Below are 17,763 nucleotides of genomic sequence, written 5' to 3' on the forward strand. Positions count from 1 at the left end.
CAGTTGCTTGAGAAGCCAGCCACAGGGAGAGGAGAAAAGCAGTATAAGAAATGGTAGGGCCCAAAATGTTGGTCCCACCGCTTCCTAAGACATGGCAACCTAGCCCTGCTTGTGAGTAGGAAAGGTCTTTGACCATGTCACCAGGCCCACATGGGTTACAGCCCCATCCACAGTCACACTCTACCTGTGAAGCCTTCCCCCAACCCAGAGCCGAATATCCTCCCTCACCCATAGTTCTCTCCTGGTTTGAGTCTGTCTTTTGTTCCAGGGTGATGGAAGACAACACTGCTACTGGTACATCAAGGTGGTGGTAGAAGAGGACAGCATTGTGAGGAAGGGAGACCAGGTGTGCTGAATGAGGAGATGCTGAGAAGAATTCACAGGCAGTGAACCTCAGATCATTACATTCAGCACACTTCAGAAACTAGACGGTATTCATCCCTTTGCTTCAGAGCGTACCACAGGTAAAATTAAACCCACAGCTCCTCACTATTTCATCTGGACCAACCTAGGATTGGGTGTTCTATAGCACAACATGGGCCTTGTAAGAAAAAAACACACGGAAGTGCACACCTGGGTGAAGACGATGTTGACTTCACAGTGGGGCAGCATGTAAAAACTCTCAAATTTCAGACGAAGAGGACACGGTTGCCTCAAGCTGTCAATCCCAGAAAAAGATCCATTAATGTTTGGAAAGCCAAGGAAGATGCTTCCCTCAGCTTTGTGGAATAGCATTAATCTGTTCTTTCAGAACAGCAGAAAGGGACGACTGAAATTAAGTCATCCAGTTTCCTCAATGCACAGAAGGGACTGAAACCAGAGAGATATGTGTGACTCAGAAAAACCCTGTAAAGGTTCACTGGTTAAACTGGCACAAACAAGATGGAGAGCAAATGGATTATGAAGTCGACAACTTAGGACGCAGCTCTTTCTGTCTACTTACAGGCAACAGGCCTGCTCCAAGTTTTAGGTTGGAGTCAGAGCCAAAAGATCAGCAAGGCAATGCAAAAACAGCTAGAGATTTCCTATCTCTATGGCATCAGGCTTTCAGGAGAAGGATCCAGGTTAGAAAACCTAATGTAACTAATATATCTTGAATAGAAGAGAAACAATTTTAAGGATCATTTACGGAACGCTTGCTATATTTACCAAGTTTGCTAAATATATTCTCAGAATAATTCTGTGGCCTCAATTTTTGCTCATCTGTAAGATTAGAACCAAGCAAGGCCCTTCATCCCCCTGGTATTTGTCACCCAACTCTGGAGTCAGATTGATGCAGTATGGATTATGTTTGACACAGAGCTGCTGTGTGGCCTTACACCAATTAACTGTGCAGAACCTCAGCCTTCTACAATAGATTGTTGTAGGGACTAAATGAAAGGTCATTTGGAAACAGCTTACCATTGGGCCTGACATATAAATACAAGTTTGTTCCCCCATTCCAGATCCAGTGCTCCTGGGAGCTGTGGTACAGTTAGGTGGTGGTAACTGGGACACACCTGGCTGCCTCTAATAATTAACAGCATATTTTTCTATCTTGAGTCCACTCTTAGTGGTCATAACCTGAGCAGCACTAAACATATACCTGTTGACTGACTGGCTCATATTGAGTGTTGTGGAAGGAGCACATAGCACTGGGAGCCTGGAGGCCTGGGTGGGAGCTCTGGCTCCTACCCTAGCTTGCTGAATGGTCTTGACCTCTCTGGCCCTCAGTTTTCTCATCTGTAAAACAAGGGGAATAGATCAGACATTCTGATTCTAATTTTTTTCACATTATTACGAAACGTTGGGCCATCCCAAGCCCTTCTGCCAAGGTCCTAGGCTGCAAGGGTAATTCAGTGCCTAGACACTTCCCATAGCTTGATTCTTGGCTTATGTCTAGTTGGCTTTAGCAAAACTCTGCGACATTACTTGCTAACATAAGCAATGAGTTACACATCTTAATGCTTCACTTTTTCAACCCCTGGGAACAGGGACACGTTTTGAAGGCAAGGAGGCACTCTGAAGGGCTCTCCTTTGGTAAAGGTCCACTGGTCAATGTAGGCCATGGGGGAAACTTGCTGACTTGTGCCTAAGTTTCACAGGATCCTGGAGGTCCAATTTAGGAAAGAGAGCTGGCTCCAGAGAAGACAGGTGAGGACAAAGGAGGAGGAACAAGAGAGGGGCGCAAACTATCAAACTCCCTATTAAGGAGAAAAATAAGAGTACCAAGTATATGTGTGAATTAGGGGACTATGGGGAGCAAAGAAAGAGAGATGGGCAAAAGGAAATGAAGGGGTGACTGAAGACCCCTAAAAATGACCATTAATGTTTTTTTGTCTCTCTGGAAGATTCAGAACCATATTGCCCAATACAGGATTCCTGGCCAGTGCATTCAAGTACAAAGGGAGTCTCATTAGGAACTGATAGAGCCACTGTCGTTCTGGCTAGATAAGAAGACCAGGAGTAAGGATCCATATATAAGAGCTTCTTCCCGATAGCAGTTCTGCCAGAACAGCTCTCTAAAAATGGGCAGGAACCACAGGTAAGGATAAGGACTTGATTTAAATTTTCTTGAACCAGTTTCCAAAGGGCACAATTCAGAATTAGCTAGGATACTCAAATGTCTTCTATTTTCAACAAATATCTACATGGCAGTGGCATTTTCACAAAGACTGGAAGGATTTAGGATGAAAACCTCTTTCTTGAAAATACCTCAGGATTTAGGATGCCAGGACCCTCAAGTTCTTCACTATGGCACACACCCTGGTGGTGCTACTCAACACAGGAAATAAGAATGATTTCAGAGAAGACTGTTCCTACCGGGGGGGTGGTTCCCATCCCTGAGATTGGGACATCATAGAACCATGTACACCACAGCACTAGGGAGACTCAATGAAGGGGACCAGAAGTTTTGTTGCTGTTAGAGAAGTAGAAAGGGAAGCTTTTTCCTATCTGCCCAACATTCTTAGGATTTGGGTGGTAGCCACAGAACAAAATACTAATGGGGCAGCTATTTAATGCTGTAAGAATCACCTAGAGCAGAACCCACCTGTGTTGGATGGAGTAAAGCCCGGCAAAGAGGGGCTGTTGAGGCTGGGGAGCAACACAGGAGGAATGCCCTGGAGCGTGGGATATGCTGTAGGAAGGTTGAGAGCCTGAAGAGGGGCATTGTCAAACATCCCTTGCTGCTGAGCTGCCAGTCCGAGGACCTCATTGGCCTTTTTAATCCGGTCCAACTCTTGTTGAGCCATCAACTGACGTACAGTGGCTGGGTCAAAGTATTCTTTCTCCTTGTCCAACTGGCTTCCAATGGTGTCTTTAACTTTGGAGATATGCTGTTGGGAAAAGATATGGTCACGTACAGACAGCCTAGCGCTGTACTTGATGCCACACAAAGTGCACTCTGTTTTCGGTCCCTCGTAACTTGTTTGGTTTATACCAAAATGCTTAGCCATGCTTAACTTGGACTTCTTTTCTTTTGCCCGGGCATTCTGGAACCAGACCTGAACAACTCTCTTTGGCAGTCCAATATCATTGCCCAGGACCTCACACTCTAGCATGGTGGGTGTCCTGTAGTCATTAAAGCATGACTTGAGGACTTTGAGCTGCAGATTGGTCATCTGAGTGCGAAAACGTTTCTGCCCTGGCCGATCCCCACTGTCTCCAGATTTGCCTGCTGACCCACTTGCACCAGGACTCGGGGAGCAGGGGTCTGCAAGGCTTGAGGTTTCACTATAGTCCACTGTACCTTCATTGTCATATTCCTTGCTGTAAAAGCTTGGGGCTGGACTGACCAGACCCGATGACAACCGATCTTCATACTCAGACATTGCCATCATGGCCGCTTTGGTCAACCCTTCATTGGGTGCAGAGGAGGATTTGGTTTCAGTTGCTATTCCCGTTGCACTGTCATTATCTGCATTGCCCTCGTCTCCTGTAGTGGTATCTGTGATTGCTGTGTTGACAGAGGAACAGTCGTCATTGTCCAGCTTGGTTTGGTCAAAGTTTAGATTAACTGAGGACATGGAGGGGCTTTCAAAGTCTTCAATCCCTTCCACCTTGATGGAAGAAGGGCTAAGAAGAGTTCTGGGAGATAACTCCATGGTTTTACTCACAGGTGAGAGGGGCACACCTTGGCCATCACTACTGCTTGGGGGTAGGTGGGAAAAGCTGGTTCCATCAAAAATATCTCCTTTCATCTGAAGTCCCCCATCACAGTCTAGGAGCATTGCAGACAGAGTAAGGTTGTAGCCAGCTCTCTTGGCTTCATGCCAATGACGGGACCGGATATGAGCCTCAAGGGCAGTCTTGGCTTTGAAGAGTGCTCTGCAAAAGGGGCATCTCCTATGGGCCTGGGCTGGGCCCACAGCCCGGAACTGTCCTTTCCGTTCCCGGGCTCGGGTATTCTGAAACCAGACTTGTACCACACGTTTCTTTAAGCCCACCTCATGCGCAATGTGATCCAACATCTTTCGAGTTGGATTGGAGTCTAATAGATACTTTTGGTACAGTATTTCTAGCTGTTCTGGTGTAATAGTTGTCCTCAAACGCTTGTCTCTCTGAGGTTCTTCTCCTCCTGTCCCACTGTCATTTTCTCCAGGGCTTGCACTGGCCTTTTCCTCCAGCTTCCTCTTCAGAGTGTTCATTGTGGAGGTCGGAGTTGAAGGAGAAGTGGCCGAGCTGGCTGGAATCTGAGGTATGGCCCCAGAGAGCAGCTGGCTTGCCAGGAGTGGGTTACTAGGGTCAAACAGCATGAAAGGCATATCCAGTGACCTGTCCAAAAACTGGGGGTGGATGAACTGATTCTGTGCACTCAGAAAATGAAGCTGCTGATGCTCCTGCCAGTGCTCAAATGATGGAAATGCCAACTTACATTGGTCACACTGGTAGGGGATTAGCTGAGGAGGTAGGTTTGCCAACTGTTGAGGAGTCGACGTGTGGAGGGGCTTGAGGGGCAGGTGGGAGAGCTGGGAAGGACTGGGGCTTGACTGGGGTAAGGGGCACTGAGGTGGGGGTGCTTGTGGAGGAGGCTGTGGCAACGCAGCAGGGGAAGTGAGCTGTGGGAGCTTTTGCTGGGCTGTGTTTGTCTTCTGCTCAGGCTGGTCTTGCTGCTGCAGCTCTGCCTTTGGTTGTCCTTGCTTTTCTTGGGTTTGGTTTGGCTGTGCACTGGGAGGTTCAGCCTGCTTTGGTTTCTCATCACTCGCCTCTGTTTTTGAACTAAAAGTGGCCAGTTCGTCAGCCTCTGCCGTGAGCTGTAAGAAAGCAGAGGAAGCTGTGTTGGCCGATGATGCTGGGGCGCTGTATGCCTGTGAGGGCATTGGGGTGCTGCAGGAGGAGCTGGTGGGTGTCAGGATTTCCATGGCATCCATGGAATCCTCATTTTGGCTGTCATCCTGCCCCTCCTCATCCTCATCTTTGTAACACAGCTTCTTCTGATGCTTGATGAGATCAAAGATGCGCTGAAACACCAGGCTACATTTTTTGCACTGGTAGTTCAAGTTGCTTGTTCGAATATACCTATCGTTTGTAAGCTCGCGCCGCTCTCCATCTTTGCCCTCCCCCTGATTCTCATAATTTTTCCTGGCCTTCTGTCGGGCATTTTGAAACCACACCACTATGACTCGGGTTGGAAGGTTCAGTAAATTAGAGAGTTGCTCAAATTCATCATCCTTTGGGTAAGCATTGGCATCAAAGAAATCCTGTAGGACTCTCAGTTGGTAATCTGTAAACCTTGTTCTTGACGACCTCTTGCTTCCCCAGTACTCCTGCTTCTGCGGTTCCGGAGAAGGGGGCCGGGAGTCAATCTTGAGCTCCTCCAGGCTGGTGATAGGAGGATTGCTAAAGTTGTAAGGGGAATCCTTGTTACGCTGCCGCTCTTTGAAGAGGGTGTTTCTGAACCAGTGCTTGATCACCTTCTGGGGCAACCCAGACTTGTCTGCCATTTCTTTGATCTGCTCTTCACTGGGGGAGTTGTTAATGTCAAAATACTGTCGCAGGACCCGGAGCTGGTCATCTGTGATTCTGGTGCGAGGCCTCTTGTTCTGTTGCTGGAGCAGGCTTGGATTGAGCTGATGCTGGTACAGCTGGGCCAGGTCTGCAGGCAGAGGCTCCACAGGTCCAAGTTGAGGGGGAAGCTGAGCTGGCAAGGTCTGCAGTGGCATCGTCTGCATCATCAGCGGGGAGAAGATGGGCAGCTCCATGGGCATGGAGAGCTGGGTGAGTGGCACAGATGGCTGGGTCGGTGTGATTGTCGGTGAAGTGATGGGCGGGGCCGATGCAGGGATGGCTGGCGTGGAAGCTGGCTGAGGCGGTGCTGCAGGAAGTGGGGGTGGAGGAGGGGGTGGGGGAGGTGGTGGTGGGGGCTCCGGGGTCTGGGGCCTCAGGGGGTACAGTTTATCGTAGTGCTCTCGGTACTGTTTAGCAAATCTCTCTAACTGTTTAAAGGGAAAGTAGTTTTGGTGAACGTGCTCTTGATGACTCTTTAAAATCAAGATGTTAGAAAACAACTTGCCACAGGAGTCACACTCCAGCTTTTCCAGGTTCTCTCCCTGCTCAGTCTTCCCATTCTTCTTCTGCACCTTCTGTTTGTTCTCGTTGTACTGAATGACCAGCTCAAAGCCAAAGTTCTCCAGTAAGGCCTTGGTGGCGTTCCCTCTCGCATCTGAGGCGATGCGCGGAGGGAGCATGGAAGGCTCGGAACTACCTGCCGGTGCTAACTCTTTCTTCTCTTTAGCCTTCAAGGCATCCGGCAGCGATTCCTTGGGTGCTGGGTTGCCCTCTCCCACCTCAGCACTGTCCCTCTCTCTCTGGCTTTCTTTTTCCTTTTCTTTGACGATCAGTTTGTTTTTCTTTTCGGGGTGCTGGCTTGGCTGCAGAAGGGCCGAGTGACTCTGGGACAGAGACAACTGGCTTTGCTGCTGCTGCTGTAGGATCTGCTGGTGGCTCTGCGGCGGGATCTGAACCTGAGCCTTCAGATCATCCAGCAGGCCCGGGCCCGTCCCCGTCAGCGTCAGTGCCCCGCTGGTCACTGGCAAGCTCACCTCAGGGTTGAGCTGGAACTCTGCACTGGGGATGTAGAAGGGGAAGAGGAGATGCTGCTGCTGCTGGAGCTGCAGCAGGGTCTCTGTGGTCATGGGGAAGTGAGGAAGGAGGGTGGGGTTGAACAGCTGAGACTGGATCAGGGCAGCCTGCTGCTGCAGCTCCTGCTGCAAGTGAGCTTGAACTTGAGCCTGGGCCTGGGCCAGTGTCTGTGCTTGCTGCTGCTGCTGTTGCTGCTGCCTGGATGCAATCATATCTGCTAGCTTCTTCCGATTTGCCTCCTTGGGCTCTGAAGGGGAAGTGATATTGGCACCGATGGGATTCCCCAGGGGCGGCATCCCTACGCTTTCAGCGGGCACTTGGCTCAGTAAGTTGGAGCTCGGAGCGATGCCAGCACTGCTTGGATTGGTGGTGGTAAAGGTGTTACTGCCACTGGTGCTCACAGGACTTGGGGTGGAGGAGCTCAGGGAGACACTGCTGCTATTCCCAGTCCCATTGCTATTGCCACTTGCAGCCTCCAACTTGGCTGCTCGGGCCTTGGTTTGATGCAACACAGACCTCATGTGGATCTCCAAAGTGGAACTCTGGCTATAGGCCACATTACAAGTGTTACACTTGAAAGGTTTGTTGTCTGGGCTGCTGGTGGGTTCGGGCTGACCAGTTGCCGACTCTTGAAGGGCTCTCTTTAACTTATGCAGGTGGGAGACAGAATTGTAGTGCACTAACAGGATATTTTTTTGAGTGAAGGATTCCTTGCAGACGGTACACTTGTAAGGGCGAGAGGGGTCTAGAAATTTTTCCATGGTGAAGTTGGGGCCTTTCCTGAAAGGTAGAGCTCTCTTTGGCTCTGAGCCTGAGTCTTCTTGTACCGACCCAGAGTCACTGCCTGTTGGGCTCTGTTTATCTTCCAAATCACTCTCTTCCTCCTTGTCTTCCTCAACAATTATGGTGTGGTCCTCGGCCAGGGTAGGGTCTCCCATTGCCAGGAGGTCCCCGTTGGCCAGAAGGCCACCATAAAGCTGTTGGATGTCGGCCTCACTCAACTCCAGGTGGCTTGTCTCAAGGTGTTTTTTCAGAGCCTGGAAAGTTCGGAAACTGCGCTGACAAAGACAGCACATGGTGGCAGCTCTGATCACGTGGTACTGAGAATGGAGCTGGAGCTTTTCAATGGTCTTGAAAGCCAGGCTGCATTGATTACAGCGATACTTGTACACATGGCGATCTGACACAGGCAGCTGAGGCCGCTTGGCATGAACCTCATTGAAGTGGGTCTGAAGAGTGGCAGAAGTTTTGAAAACCTGGTTGCACCCCTTCTTCCAGCACAGGAAGCCTGAATCTTCTCTCACAGCCCCTGGGTCAGCAGGAGAAGGTTTCAAATCTCCACTGTGCTCTGTGCTTACAGAGGGCAAGATGTTCTTTCCCAAATCCTCTGAGGTTTCTGTAAAAAATAAATAAATACATACCAATCCCAATGATAAAGAAACCTTTCTTTCAAAGATGACTCCTAGAGCTATCTACCTAGCAAGTCCTCACAAATAGAATCTTCTCATAAAAGAAATACCCAATTAGAACACAGACTGTCTCCATACAGCTCCTGCAGAGAGTACATATTATAAGCAAGTGCACACGAACAGAGGGGAATAAAAGGAAATACAAAAGTTTCACTCATAATAGGAATGTACTGTATCATAGATCTCTTATACAACATTCAGTTGCTTGACTCAGCATCTTGAATTTCTCAAGCATGGGTTTGAAGGTTACTGATCTTAGACTGGATTCCCCTTTTACATGGACCTGAACTGTAGAATATGTGAATTAATGCCATCCTACGTTGGGGGAATTTAAGATAACTGCTGTCCCATTGTAATACAAGAAATTTTGGAATATTACTTTTGACTGTCACCTCTATTTACATTCAAGTGGCCAACTATTAAAAGATGTAACAATTTTTTTTACACCCATACATATTCTGACCCTTTATTTAAAAAAGTCAGCTGTCTACCTTCTAATATGGAAAAATCACAAGGGAGGAAGTGGGCCAGCCAATAATGTGGCTGAAGTCTTCCCAACTTAAATCTTAGGTGCTGACAAGAGGTGAAAGATGTAGGAGAGCCTCATAAATGGAGGTCTAATGATCCATCTAGCTTGGAACCACCATGGGGACCAACATCCATGTCTAAAAAAACGTTCTTTCCAAATGCACCTCTACACTGGGTCCTAAAGCAATCCCAGAAGACTCAAAGAACTTCGTGCAAAGGAAGCTCCTCAACAGACAACAAATCAAGTGCCCCAAAATCACTCACGGGGGCCAAAACTCCCTAATAATTAAGTCCTCAGAGAACAAATGCTGAACGGCTTAGAATGGCAAGTCATGCATGGGTCTATTGACTGAGTCTCTGGTTGTTTACTTCCTCAATGTATGGTCTAAGGGGACATGTGTCCACCGAAATGCCACTGGTTCTCACCTGATTTTCTCTCACTTTAAACAATTTGAACAGTGTACAAATACATGCCAGGAGTCAGAGTATAAGTGCCCCTCCTCTCTTGATCAATTACATTAACCTTGGGAGTATTGTAAAGGATTCTTGGCACTCTTGCTCAGTGAAAATTTTGACCCAATATGTCATTTTCTTTGCATTTCTAGGGGTTAAAAATGACACTAACCAGGCTGCTTTCCTGCCTCCTCCAGATTGGAGTTCCCGTCTCGATCTGGAACAGCTGCTGGGAGGAACATGCTGCTGGGCATCACCATCTCAGGGGTGGTCACCTGAGAAATAAGAGGCAGAGAAATGAGGAGAGTCAAATGGAGAGGAAAGAGACACAAAACAGGGAAATGTGTAAAAATTATTTAATAAGCAAAATTAGCCTTCACCAGTGTAAAGCTGGAAGTGTCACTTTTCATAGCTCACTGAAGATTCATGTTTATTAGACAAAGCTCACATCAGTCAAAAGTGTTTCTACGGTTACATTCTGGACATAATTAGCAGTGCACACTTGAAGAATAATCTTATTATTAATATTTTTCCTTTATGCAGAATTTTGACTTTGATCACTGACAATGTTTTGTCATGGGCTGTGAAACTTCTTGTGCAACCAATTAGGTAGATAAGTTGAAAGGCCCACCTTAAGCTGCTGAAAACATAATAAGGGCCCTAATTAAATCATACCTAGTAAAGTACACTGTAATCTTGAAGCAGGGAGCATTGTAGTACTGTTTTCAAAATGTATTCAGGCAAGAAGAGGAGGGGAATGAGAGCGAAGGAAAGGGTAAGAAGAAGAGAACAGAACAAAGAGAAGGCTAAGGACACGCAGACACATTGGCAGATCCTCCAGGAAACATTTTGTAACCCTTTAGAAGCTAGATCAAGTGCAAACGAGCATTTCTTATGACTCACTTCAGCCAGGATTTCCTTTGGAGTCTTTGCTCGAGGTACTCAGAATCATTGGGAAGCTCTGGCCAGTGTCCCAGCCACACAGGGTGCCTTGCACAGCATTCTATACCAGGGCTGCACCACCTTGACCGTGGCTATTGTTTACTAATATAGCAATTGCAGAATCAGCCTGGATCAAAAGAGCTGTAATTTTAGATCAGATCCTCAGACACTTCTCTAGGCTTCTCTGCCATCTGGCTGGAAGTTTGTCTACATAAGTTATCATTTACCAGACATTAATGTGATAAGCAGCCCTCAAATCCAACGTAAGGATAAAACGTTCTTGATTTAAACAGAATATCCCTTTGCCTGCTACAGGGTGGAAAGGTAGTAGGCGAAGATATTGCTACATGAATTAGAAATTATTTCCTGTTTGATGACAGCCTAAGAAATGAGCTGAACAGAAACTGGAGTCACACCCCTAGCCTTTCTACATGGCATCCAGCCCTACCTGAAGGAGTTATCTTCCCATGAAACACAGGTATCTCAGGAGCTTTACTTGCTGTTGCAAAGACTAGAACACCTATATTACTGTTCAAAATTAAATATTTTAAATAAATTATTAATTTTTTAACGGTTTAAAGATCCTGGCCTTGCTCAAAATAGCTGCTGACATGTTCCCTAGAAACATCGTGACAGGCTCCAGTCCTAGGGGAAACCCACACAACGGTCCCCATAAACACCAAAAAGGGAACACCTCAGTACCTTTCGGGGTATTAGAATAATTTCAGCAGTTCAGATGCTGATAAGGTGCAGAAATTAAGCAACAGGCGCTACAGAGAAGGGTTCTGAGAAAGCTCACGTTTATGAAGAGCAGGTGCAAGGCAGGTGAATGTGCATGACACAGAATTCCTGCTCCTAGACATCTGCACCCTCACACAAAGCTCGTCGGCAGCTGGTTAAGGCTAGCTGTTGATGAATCGTTAGGAATGGAGCAGAGATTGCCAAACTCATTCCATCTATTTTCTTTTTAATAGAAAGCATTTCTGACCAGTGTGGTTGGGGAGTCCAGCGGGAATCCAAGAAGTGAAAGGTCACCGATTAATTTATAGTCTTCAGCTAAGGGGGAGCACGAGGTTGGGGGCAAGAGGGGGAGAAAGGGAAAGGAAAAAAGACTCCCCCCCACCTCCTTTCTCGGTTGTAGCTGCAGGATCAGTCCTTTCCAGGGATCTTTAGGAATTATGAAAAATGAATCATGAGAAATAAAAAAAAAAAGCCCTACAGAGTAAAAAAGAATAAAATTATCTAACACCTCAGCTGCACATCATTATAGAAAACTGTGGGCTTTTTATACGCATTACAGTAAGGCAGACATCCCCTCTAACAGACTCAGTACGACGGATCAGTAATTGTTTTCATACACTTTAATTAGAAAAACTCAGATGGCTATGAATAATAATGGAAAAGAGAGACTTTTGCACTTGAAAGGTTGAAGTCAATCAAGTGTGAATGACGGCAAAAAAGAAAAAAAAAAAGACACCAATTCATCAGCCCTCTGTTGTCTCGCCGCGACTTTAATCATAATTCCTGATTGGGATTCAAGAAGGCAGTAAGCAGAGGTTCTTTGTCTGCCTTCACCTTCCATCAATTAACTCTTCCCGAAATATAATCATCAACCTCACATGCTCCTCTGCATCTTAATCTGGGCCTCGAAACCTGTAAGTCTTGCCCCATATGTGTTTAAGTAATTACTTTTATCTACCTGCATCTTCTCATCTGTAGGGTCCTCAAATTCTCTGGGGGGAAAAAAAGATTTGGTATATAAAATTTTGATGGGCAAGAAATTCCCAGGAGGCAAAGAGGAATCTCCCTAAAGGGAATCCTGAGGATCTAGGAAGTCTGGTGAGGTGTATCTGCACATATGTCTCAACACAGAGATGGAAAATGGAAGCCTCCTTCCTGCACAGGCTACTGGAGGGCCCCAAGGCAGCCCTCAGACACTAAAGTTTCTGTGCCTTTGTTCACTTGTCCCTCTCCTCCTACTTTCCAGAGCTTCTCACTCAAACTCTGCATGCTTTTTTTGTAAAGAGCCATAAATACAGTCCTGCCAACAGCTCACTGAGGAAAAGGAGAGTTGGCCAAAGGCAGAGTTCCTTCGACATCTCCCTTGGCATCCCCCTCACCCCCTTGTTTTCTGGTCCTATATGACTACCAAGTGGTGTGGAAGGTTCAGACTCTCCTAGCCACACCTCTGATGGGTAGCTGAAAGTCACTGGGAAAGGCAGTCCCTCAGGTGTGCTGAGCACTGTTCTGTGAAGACCTTCCCTTTCGCTAGGTGCACTGGAGCATGCAGGTGTGTGAGAGGACACAACCTGACTGCAGCATAACCAGAACCATCCCAGATGTGCCCAAACCTCAGACACCCTCAAATAACAGGATGGCACCACCTTCCCCTGCAGAGAAAACACATGCATGCATATGCTCTCTTTCCTCCCTCCAATCTCCCTCTTCCTACTTCTACTCCAGATTCAAAAGCCAAACGAAAAGTTTCAGGTTTGGCCAGATGACAACACAATTGGTACAAACAACTATACTTTCTCCATGTCACTATTCCATCCATGTAGATTGATTTTTCTCATAATCTATACATCCATCAACACTGAGTATGTTAAATTATGTCCCAAATACTCTATGTATACAGGGGACCAGAGACTATTAAAACAGACTTTTTTTTTTTAGGTTATAGTATTTCACTGATAGATTTTGTGTGTGTTTGTGTTTAAATAATTTACTGTCAACTTAGCTAACATACTTTTAGTCTGGCCTTGGCCATGCAACAGGCAATTCCATGGTAATCTTCTAGATACCACATATGTTCCTGAGAGTCTTCAGAGTTGATGGGAATGCAGGAAAAAATCACCTTTGGAACTGAGGTAGTGACAGAAAAGTGGCTGTGAAATCTTCTTAAGAAAATAGGTCTCATATATACAAGAGAAATATGGAGTTCTGCTCTGATGCCAGAAATCTTGAAGTTGAGGCAATTCTCATAAACAACAATAGAAATAAAAGAGTTCCACACTGACACTGAAAGTCTTCAAGCTTAAGCAATTTCAAAACAACTTAGTTGTTGAGAAAGAAGGGCCTCAAGTGACTCTGCTTACCCATGCATTTGACCATCATTCACTAGATATCGTACAGGGTCCCTGTATTGCACGCCTGTTAAGATATGGTGAGACAAAGTCCCTGTGCCCAAGAAGCTCACAAGCCAGAATAAATAACCTTTCAGAGATCATAACCTTAGAAAATCTGAGGAAGGCTGCAGATGCCTAAAAACATACTTTCACACAGAAACTAGTACAGATAATTTCAGGAAATCACAGGCTCCCTAGAGAAAAATCCATGGACTCAAGTTAACTGTCCTTGAACTACCAGGAGAGGTGACATGGATTCATAAATACCTAGTTCCCACTTCTGTTTGGCTCATCATTGTTTCGGATTATGACTTGATTCTTTTCAAAGCCCCAAGGACACTCCTTATAAAACCCAGAGGGTTGGATGTGGGTCTGGCTGCCACTATGACATTTGGGAGGGACCACCGGTGTTTATTGTTTCTCGGTAGAAGAAGCTAGAGTTATAAGGAGCTCTCTCGCTTCCTGCTTTCTCCAGATCATGGATGTGGAATGGCCAAATAAAGCACCCTGAACAGCCAAGGGGTATATACCATGCTAAGTTCTCATGGGACTATCCATGCAAATTTACCACTCAAGGCCACCTTGTCTGACTTAGACCGATACAACCAACATGTTCCACACGCTGGAAAGCAAAGATACTATCCCTACACCCTTGCCATTGCTCACCTAAGTAGGGGATCTTTCTAAAAGGTTCACTACTCCAAGTGAAAAAATACGTTTGACAAAACCTAGACTCCTAAGGAACCCTCAAATCTTTTACTTTTCAGTAAAAATCATTAGAATGAACCACCTCAGATAAGAGAAGACGGGAAAGCCTCAGACACAGGCATTCCTGATGCAGACCTGGCCAGTCTCCGCATCCTTGTAAGTAAGGAACTGCTTCTGTTAATACTGAAGTTCAAACCCAGATGCTTCGGGAGCTCAGCATTCTAGCTAGTGGTATGTCTGCAGGCTGCAGTGGGACTCAGGCTGCTCACTGCTCCTGCACCGGCCACCACGGGAGCCTGTCCACTGGTCTCTGCACTTCTGCAGCCAGCAATCCAGAGCACCTCCTGGCAGCAGGGCTTCAGAATTGTTCTTCTTTCCTTTACTCCCTCCCAAATGTGCCAGGCTGGGCACTGGCCCACAGAGGCTAGAGGGCCTGCTTTCTCTCTCTTTCTTGTTTCCTTTCTAAATTGTTTTCTATGTGGTTGTCTATCTTTGTGTGTGCGTGTGTGTGTGTGTGTGTGTGTGAACCTAAAACTCATGAGGAAAAACTGTAGGGCCATGTTCACATTCATGTGGGCCAGAAAATAACATAGCCCTAACCAGAGTTTAAAAACTAAGAATAAGAAAGACAAAAATAAAAAGGTGACTGGAAGAACAGGAAACACAGGAATAGTTAACACACACACAGGGTGACAGAAAAGAAAGTTGAGAAGGAGAATGGATTGGAGAGAAAAGCTTCATTAGACTCAGAGAGGCAAGCAGTGGCAGTATACCAAGGTCACTTCTAATTTAGACCATCTAATTGGCAAACAGGCTCCAAATGGCTATCATCTCACAGGGCTTGGAATTAATGAAGCCCGATTATTTTCATTACCTTCCTCTGAGATAGAGACAAAGTGAGAGAGCTGGTACCCAAGCAGGTGCAAAAGCCCCAGGGCTAGTGGCCACCCGCCGCCCCAGTTGGGGGGGGCAGACAGCAAGCCTGTCCCAGAGGCCCATAGATGCACAGGGAGACAGACAATGACTGAAAGAAGTCACAGTACACAAACTATTGCTCCTGAGTGGGGGGTGCAGAGGGCAGGGGAGGCAGGAAGGGAGGAGAGAGAAAAATGGGGTGCAGGGCCAGGAGCAGAGAAGGGAAACCTGTGCACAAACAGAAAATACTGGATAACTAAGAACTACCAAAGGGAGATAAGATGAAGAGCTAGAGAAAAAGAAGTTCCTGGGCTGCTCAGGAGCCTATCCCCATCTCCACTATGAGGTCATATTGTGGTAAGCGACAAAGGAACAAAAACAATTTCCCCATATCAATGTTCCAGGAGCCCAGTGGTGTGTCCTGTTACTTAGAAGGACAGTGATCAATTAGCGTAAGAGTATTGAAATGCATAGTAGGTGGTTTTTCCCATTCTTATGGAGGGGCCAGGAACATGTCCCCCCTCAGCCTCAACCCTCCTTCCCCCAAAAGAGTAGGAAAAGGAGGGTACAGAACAGGAGCTCCTACATCCCCTCCACCAATTTGAAATCTCTACCTTCTCTGTAAATAGGTGAGAGTTCTGTGGAGCCAACACTGGTAGCAGCCTGCTCGGTCAGGTCTGGAGGGGCACTTGTCTCAAAACCCTTAGGCTTTATAGATTTGCTTCTTTGATATGACGTGTATAAAAACACTCTTTGGAGGTCTGTTTCCAATAGGCCAAGCAGAATGAAGTGCTGCGGGTGCAGTTTCCATAGTGGAGAACCAGAGCTGCGATTGTTCCCAGTGGAGAATATTTTCAAGCCCCTTCATCAGTAAGGAGAAGGGGGCCCATGGAAGACACAGATATGAGATGCAGAGCATAAGCAAGCAGCTGTTACCATAGCAACAGACATATTAGACACTGCAGGTTCCTGAAAGCTGTCTGATAAGGTATTATTAAATGAAGCCTCCTCAAAACACTCTCCATTTACAACTGAACGGAAAGACATTGTGTAGAAAGTAATCTATTTCCATTTATCAGGGTGAAATTTACTTTTAGAAGAACTGAAACCCAATTCAAGCCAAATCTTGTGACCTTGGACCCAGACAGCAGAAAATGTTTATCCGAATTTATAGCTTTTAGATACCCGGGACATACCCAACTTCTATCAAGAATTGTCTGTGTGGTAGATTTTGCCAGCTTTTCCTATGCTACAGCCAACTGCAGCTAAAAGTCAAACCATTTGACAAGGAAGGAAAGTCACTCCTCTTACCACCATTCATCCTGGCCACTTGGGGACAAAGCAGACATAACTTTCTCCTTTTGGAGGATGAATGTCTATACACTGGCCATTCCTTAATGATACGCTTTTGAAAACTGGAACTCTGGGGCACCTGGGTGGCTCAGTTGGTTAAGCTTCTGACTTCGGCTCAGGTCATGATCTCACACTGTATGGGTTTGAGCCCCACGTCAGGCTCTGTGCTGACAGCTCAGAGCCTGGAGCCCGTTTCAGATTCTGTGTCTCCCTCTCTCTCTGCCTTTCCCTCACTCTCTCTCAAAAATAAACATTAAAAAAAATTTTTAAACTGGAGCTCTGATTTGAGGGACATTTCTCATCATGCTGTTTTCAGAGTTTCCTGTTCCAGTTGACCAGGAACAAACAAACATACAGTCAGAAAGTCCAACCAATGCCTTCCCATGGCCAATTTTTTAATAAATTTACAGTAAAATGCCCTCCAGGAGCATGATTGTCACCGCAGGCTTATTATAATCACTTGGCTATAAAACAATTACAAATTCCACTTTAACACCAAACTTTTCAGAGGAAGCACAGTGGTATCTGTTTTGATTAAGGAGGGCAAACTTCAGTCCTCAAACAGGATTATGGATTTCCCCTAAGCTACAGCCACCAATTCTCCTCTAACCCTGATTGCTCATCTTTTCCGGCTGAACTAAAGGATCAAAGTGGAAATACTTCATCACCTCAATGCAAACCATCCTCAGAGCTTGAAAAACCAATTCAATACTGACAGCCAGGCAATAACTCCATCTTCTAATGCAGACAGAGGGTATTAAACCATCTTTACGTATACCTTTAAGAGTAAAACCCTCATATGATTATATTTCTCATAACTTTCAACTTTGTTTCTGAATCCAGTAACTTTCTCTTGCTGCTAGCAAAGTGACTTCCTATAATCAGAACCTTTCCCACAATTTGCACACTTTTCAGAAATGTCTACATTTCTAGTAAAAACAATCCCATTTATAATTGCACCAAAAATAATGAAGTACCTAGGAATATACTTAAACAAGAAGGTAAAAGTCCTGTACTCTGAAAACTTAAAACATCGATGAAAGAAACTGAAGACGACACCAAGAAATGGAAAGACATTCCATGCTCATGGATTGGAAGAACAAATATTGTTAAAATGTCTATACTACTCAAAGTAATCTACACATTTAATGCAATCCCTATCAAAATACCAACATTTTTCACAATCATAAAATTTGTATGGAATC

General features: G+C 45.9%; 1 protein-coding gene and 1 long non-coding RNA gene across 13 annotated transcripts in view; one reads left to right on the plus strand and one right to left on the minus strand.

Moving 5' to 3' along the window:
- Window positions 1-17,763, plus strand: part of LOC113604339 (uncharacterized) — a 162,704-nt gene that overhangs the window by 139,596 nt on the left and 5,345 nt on the right. Inside the window, exons 4-8 of one of the 5 annotated variants that reach the window (XR_008293478.1) lie at window positions 269-1,064; window positions 2,331-4,099; window positions 4,583-4,678; window positions 5,979-6,198; window positions 9,665-16,075. This is a non-coding gene — a long non-coding RNA (uncharacterized LOC113604339). Of the gene's footprint in view, window positions 1-268; window positions 1,065-2,330; window positions 4,100-4,582; window positions 6,199-8,084; window positions 8,224-9,664; window positions 16,076-17,763 lie in introns of those variants that run through there. The other 4 variants (XR_003426226.2, XR_008293477.1, XR_008293480.1 and 1 more) reach the window with 4 other exon arrangements.
- The window catches only part of ZFHX3 (zinc finger homeobox 3), a 276,618-nt gene that overhangs the window by 6,674 nt on the left and 252,181 nt on the right, over window positions 1-17,763 (minus strand). For 7 of the 8 annotated variants that reach the window (XM_053210049.1, XM_053210050.1, XM_053210047.1 and 4 more), the window contains 2 exons: window positions 9,685-9,787; window positions 3,032-8,458 (listed from right to left, as the gene is read on the minus strand). In XM_053210049.1, the coding sequence (XP_053066024.1) occupies window positions 3,032-8,458; window positions 9,685-9,787 (5,530 nt within the window). Of the gene's footprint in view, window positions 1-1,585; window positions 1,723-3,031; window positions 8,459-9,684; window positions 9,788-17,763 lie in introns of all 8 variants that reach the window. The other variant, XR_003426225.2, reaches the window with a different exon arrangement.

The sequence above is a fragment of the Acinonyx jubatus genome, chromosome E2, assembly GCF_027475565.1.
Source record: "Acinonyx jubatus isolate Ajub_Pintada_27869175 chromosome E2, VMU_Ajub_asm_v1.0, whole genome shotgun sequence".
NCBI lineage: Eukaryota > Metazoa > Chordata > Mammalia > Carnivora > Felidae > Acinonyx > Acinonyx jubatus.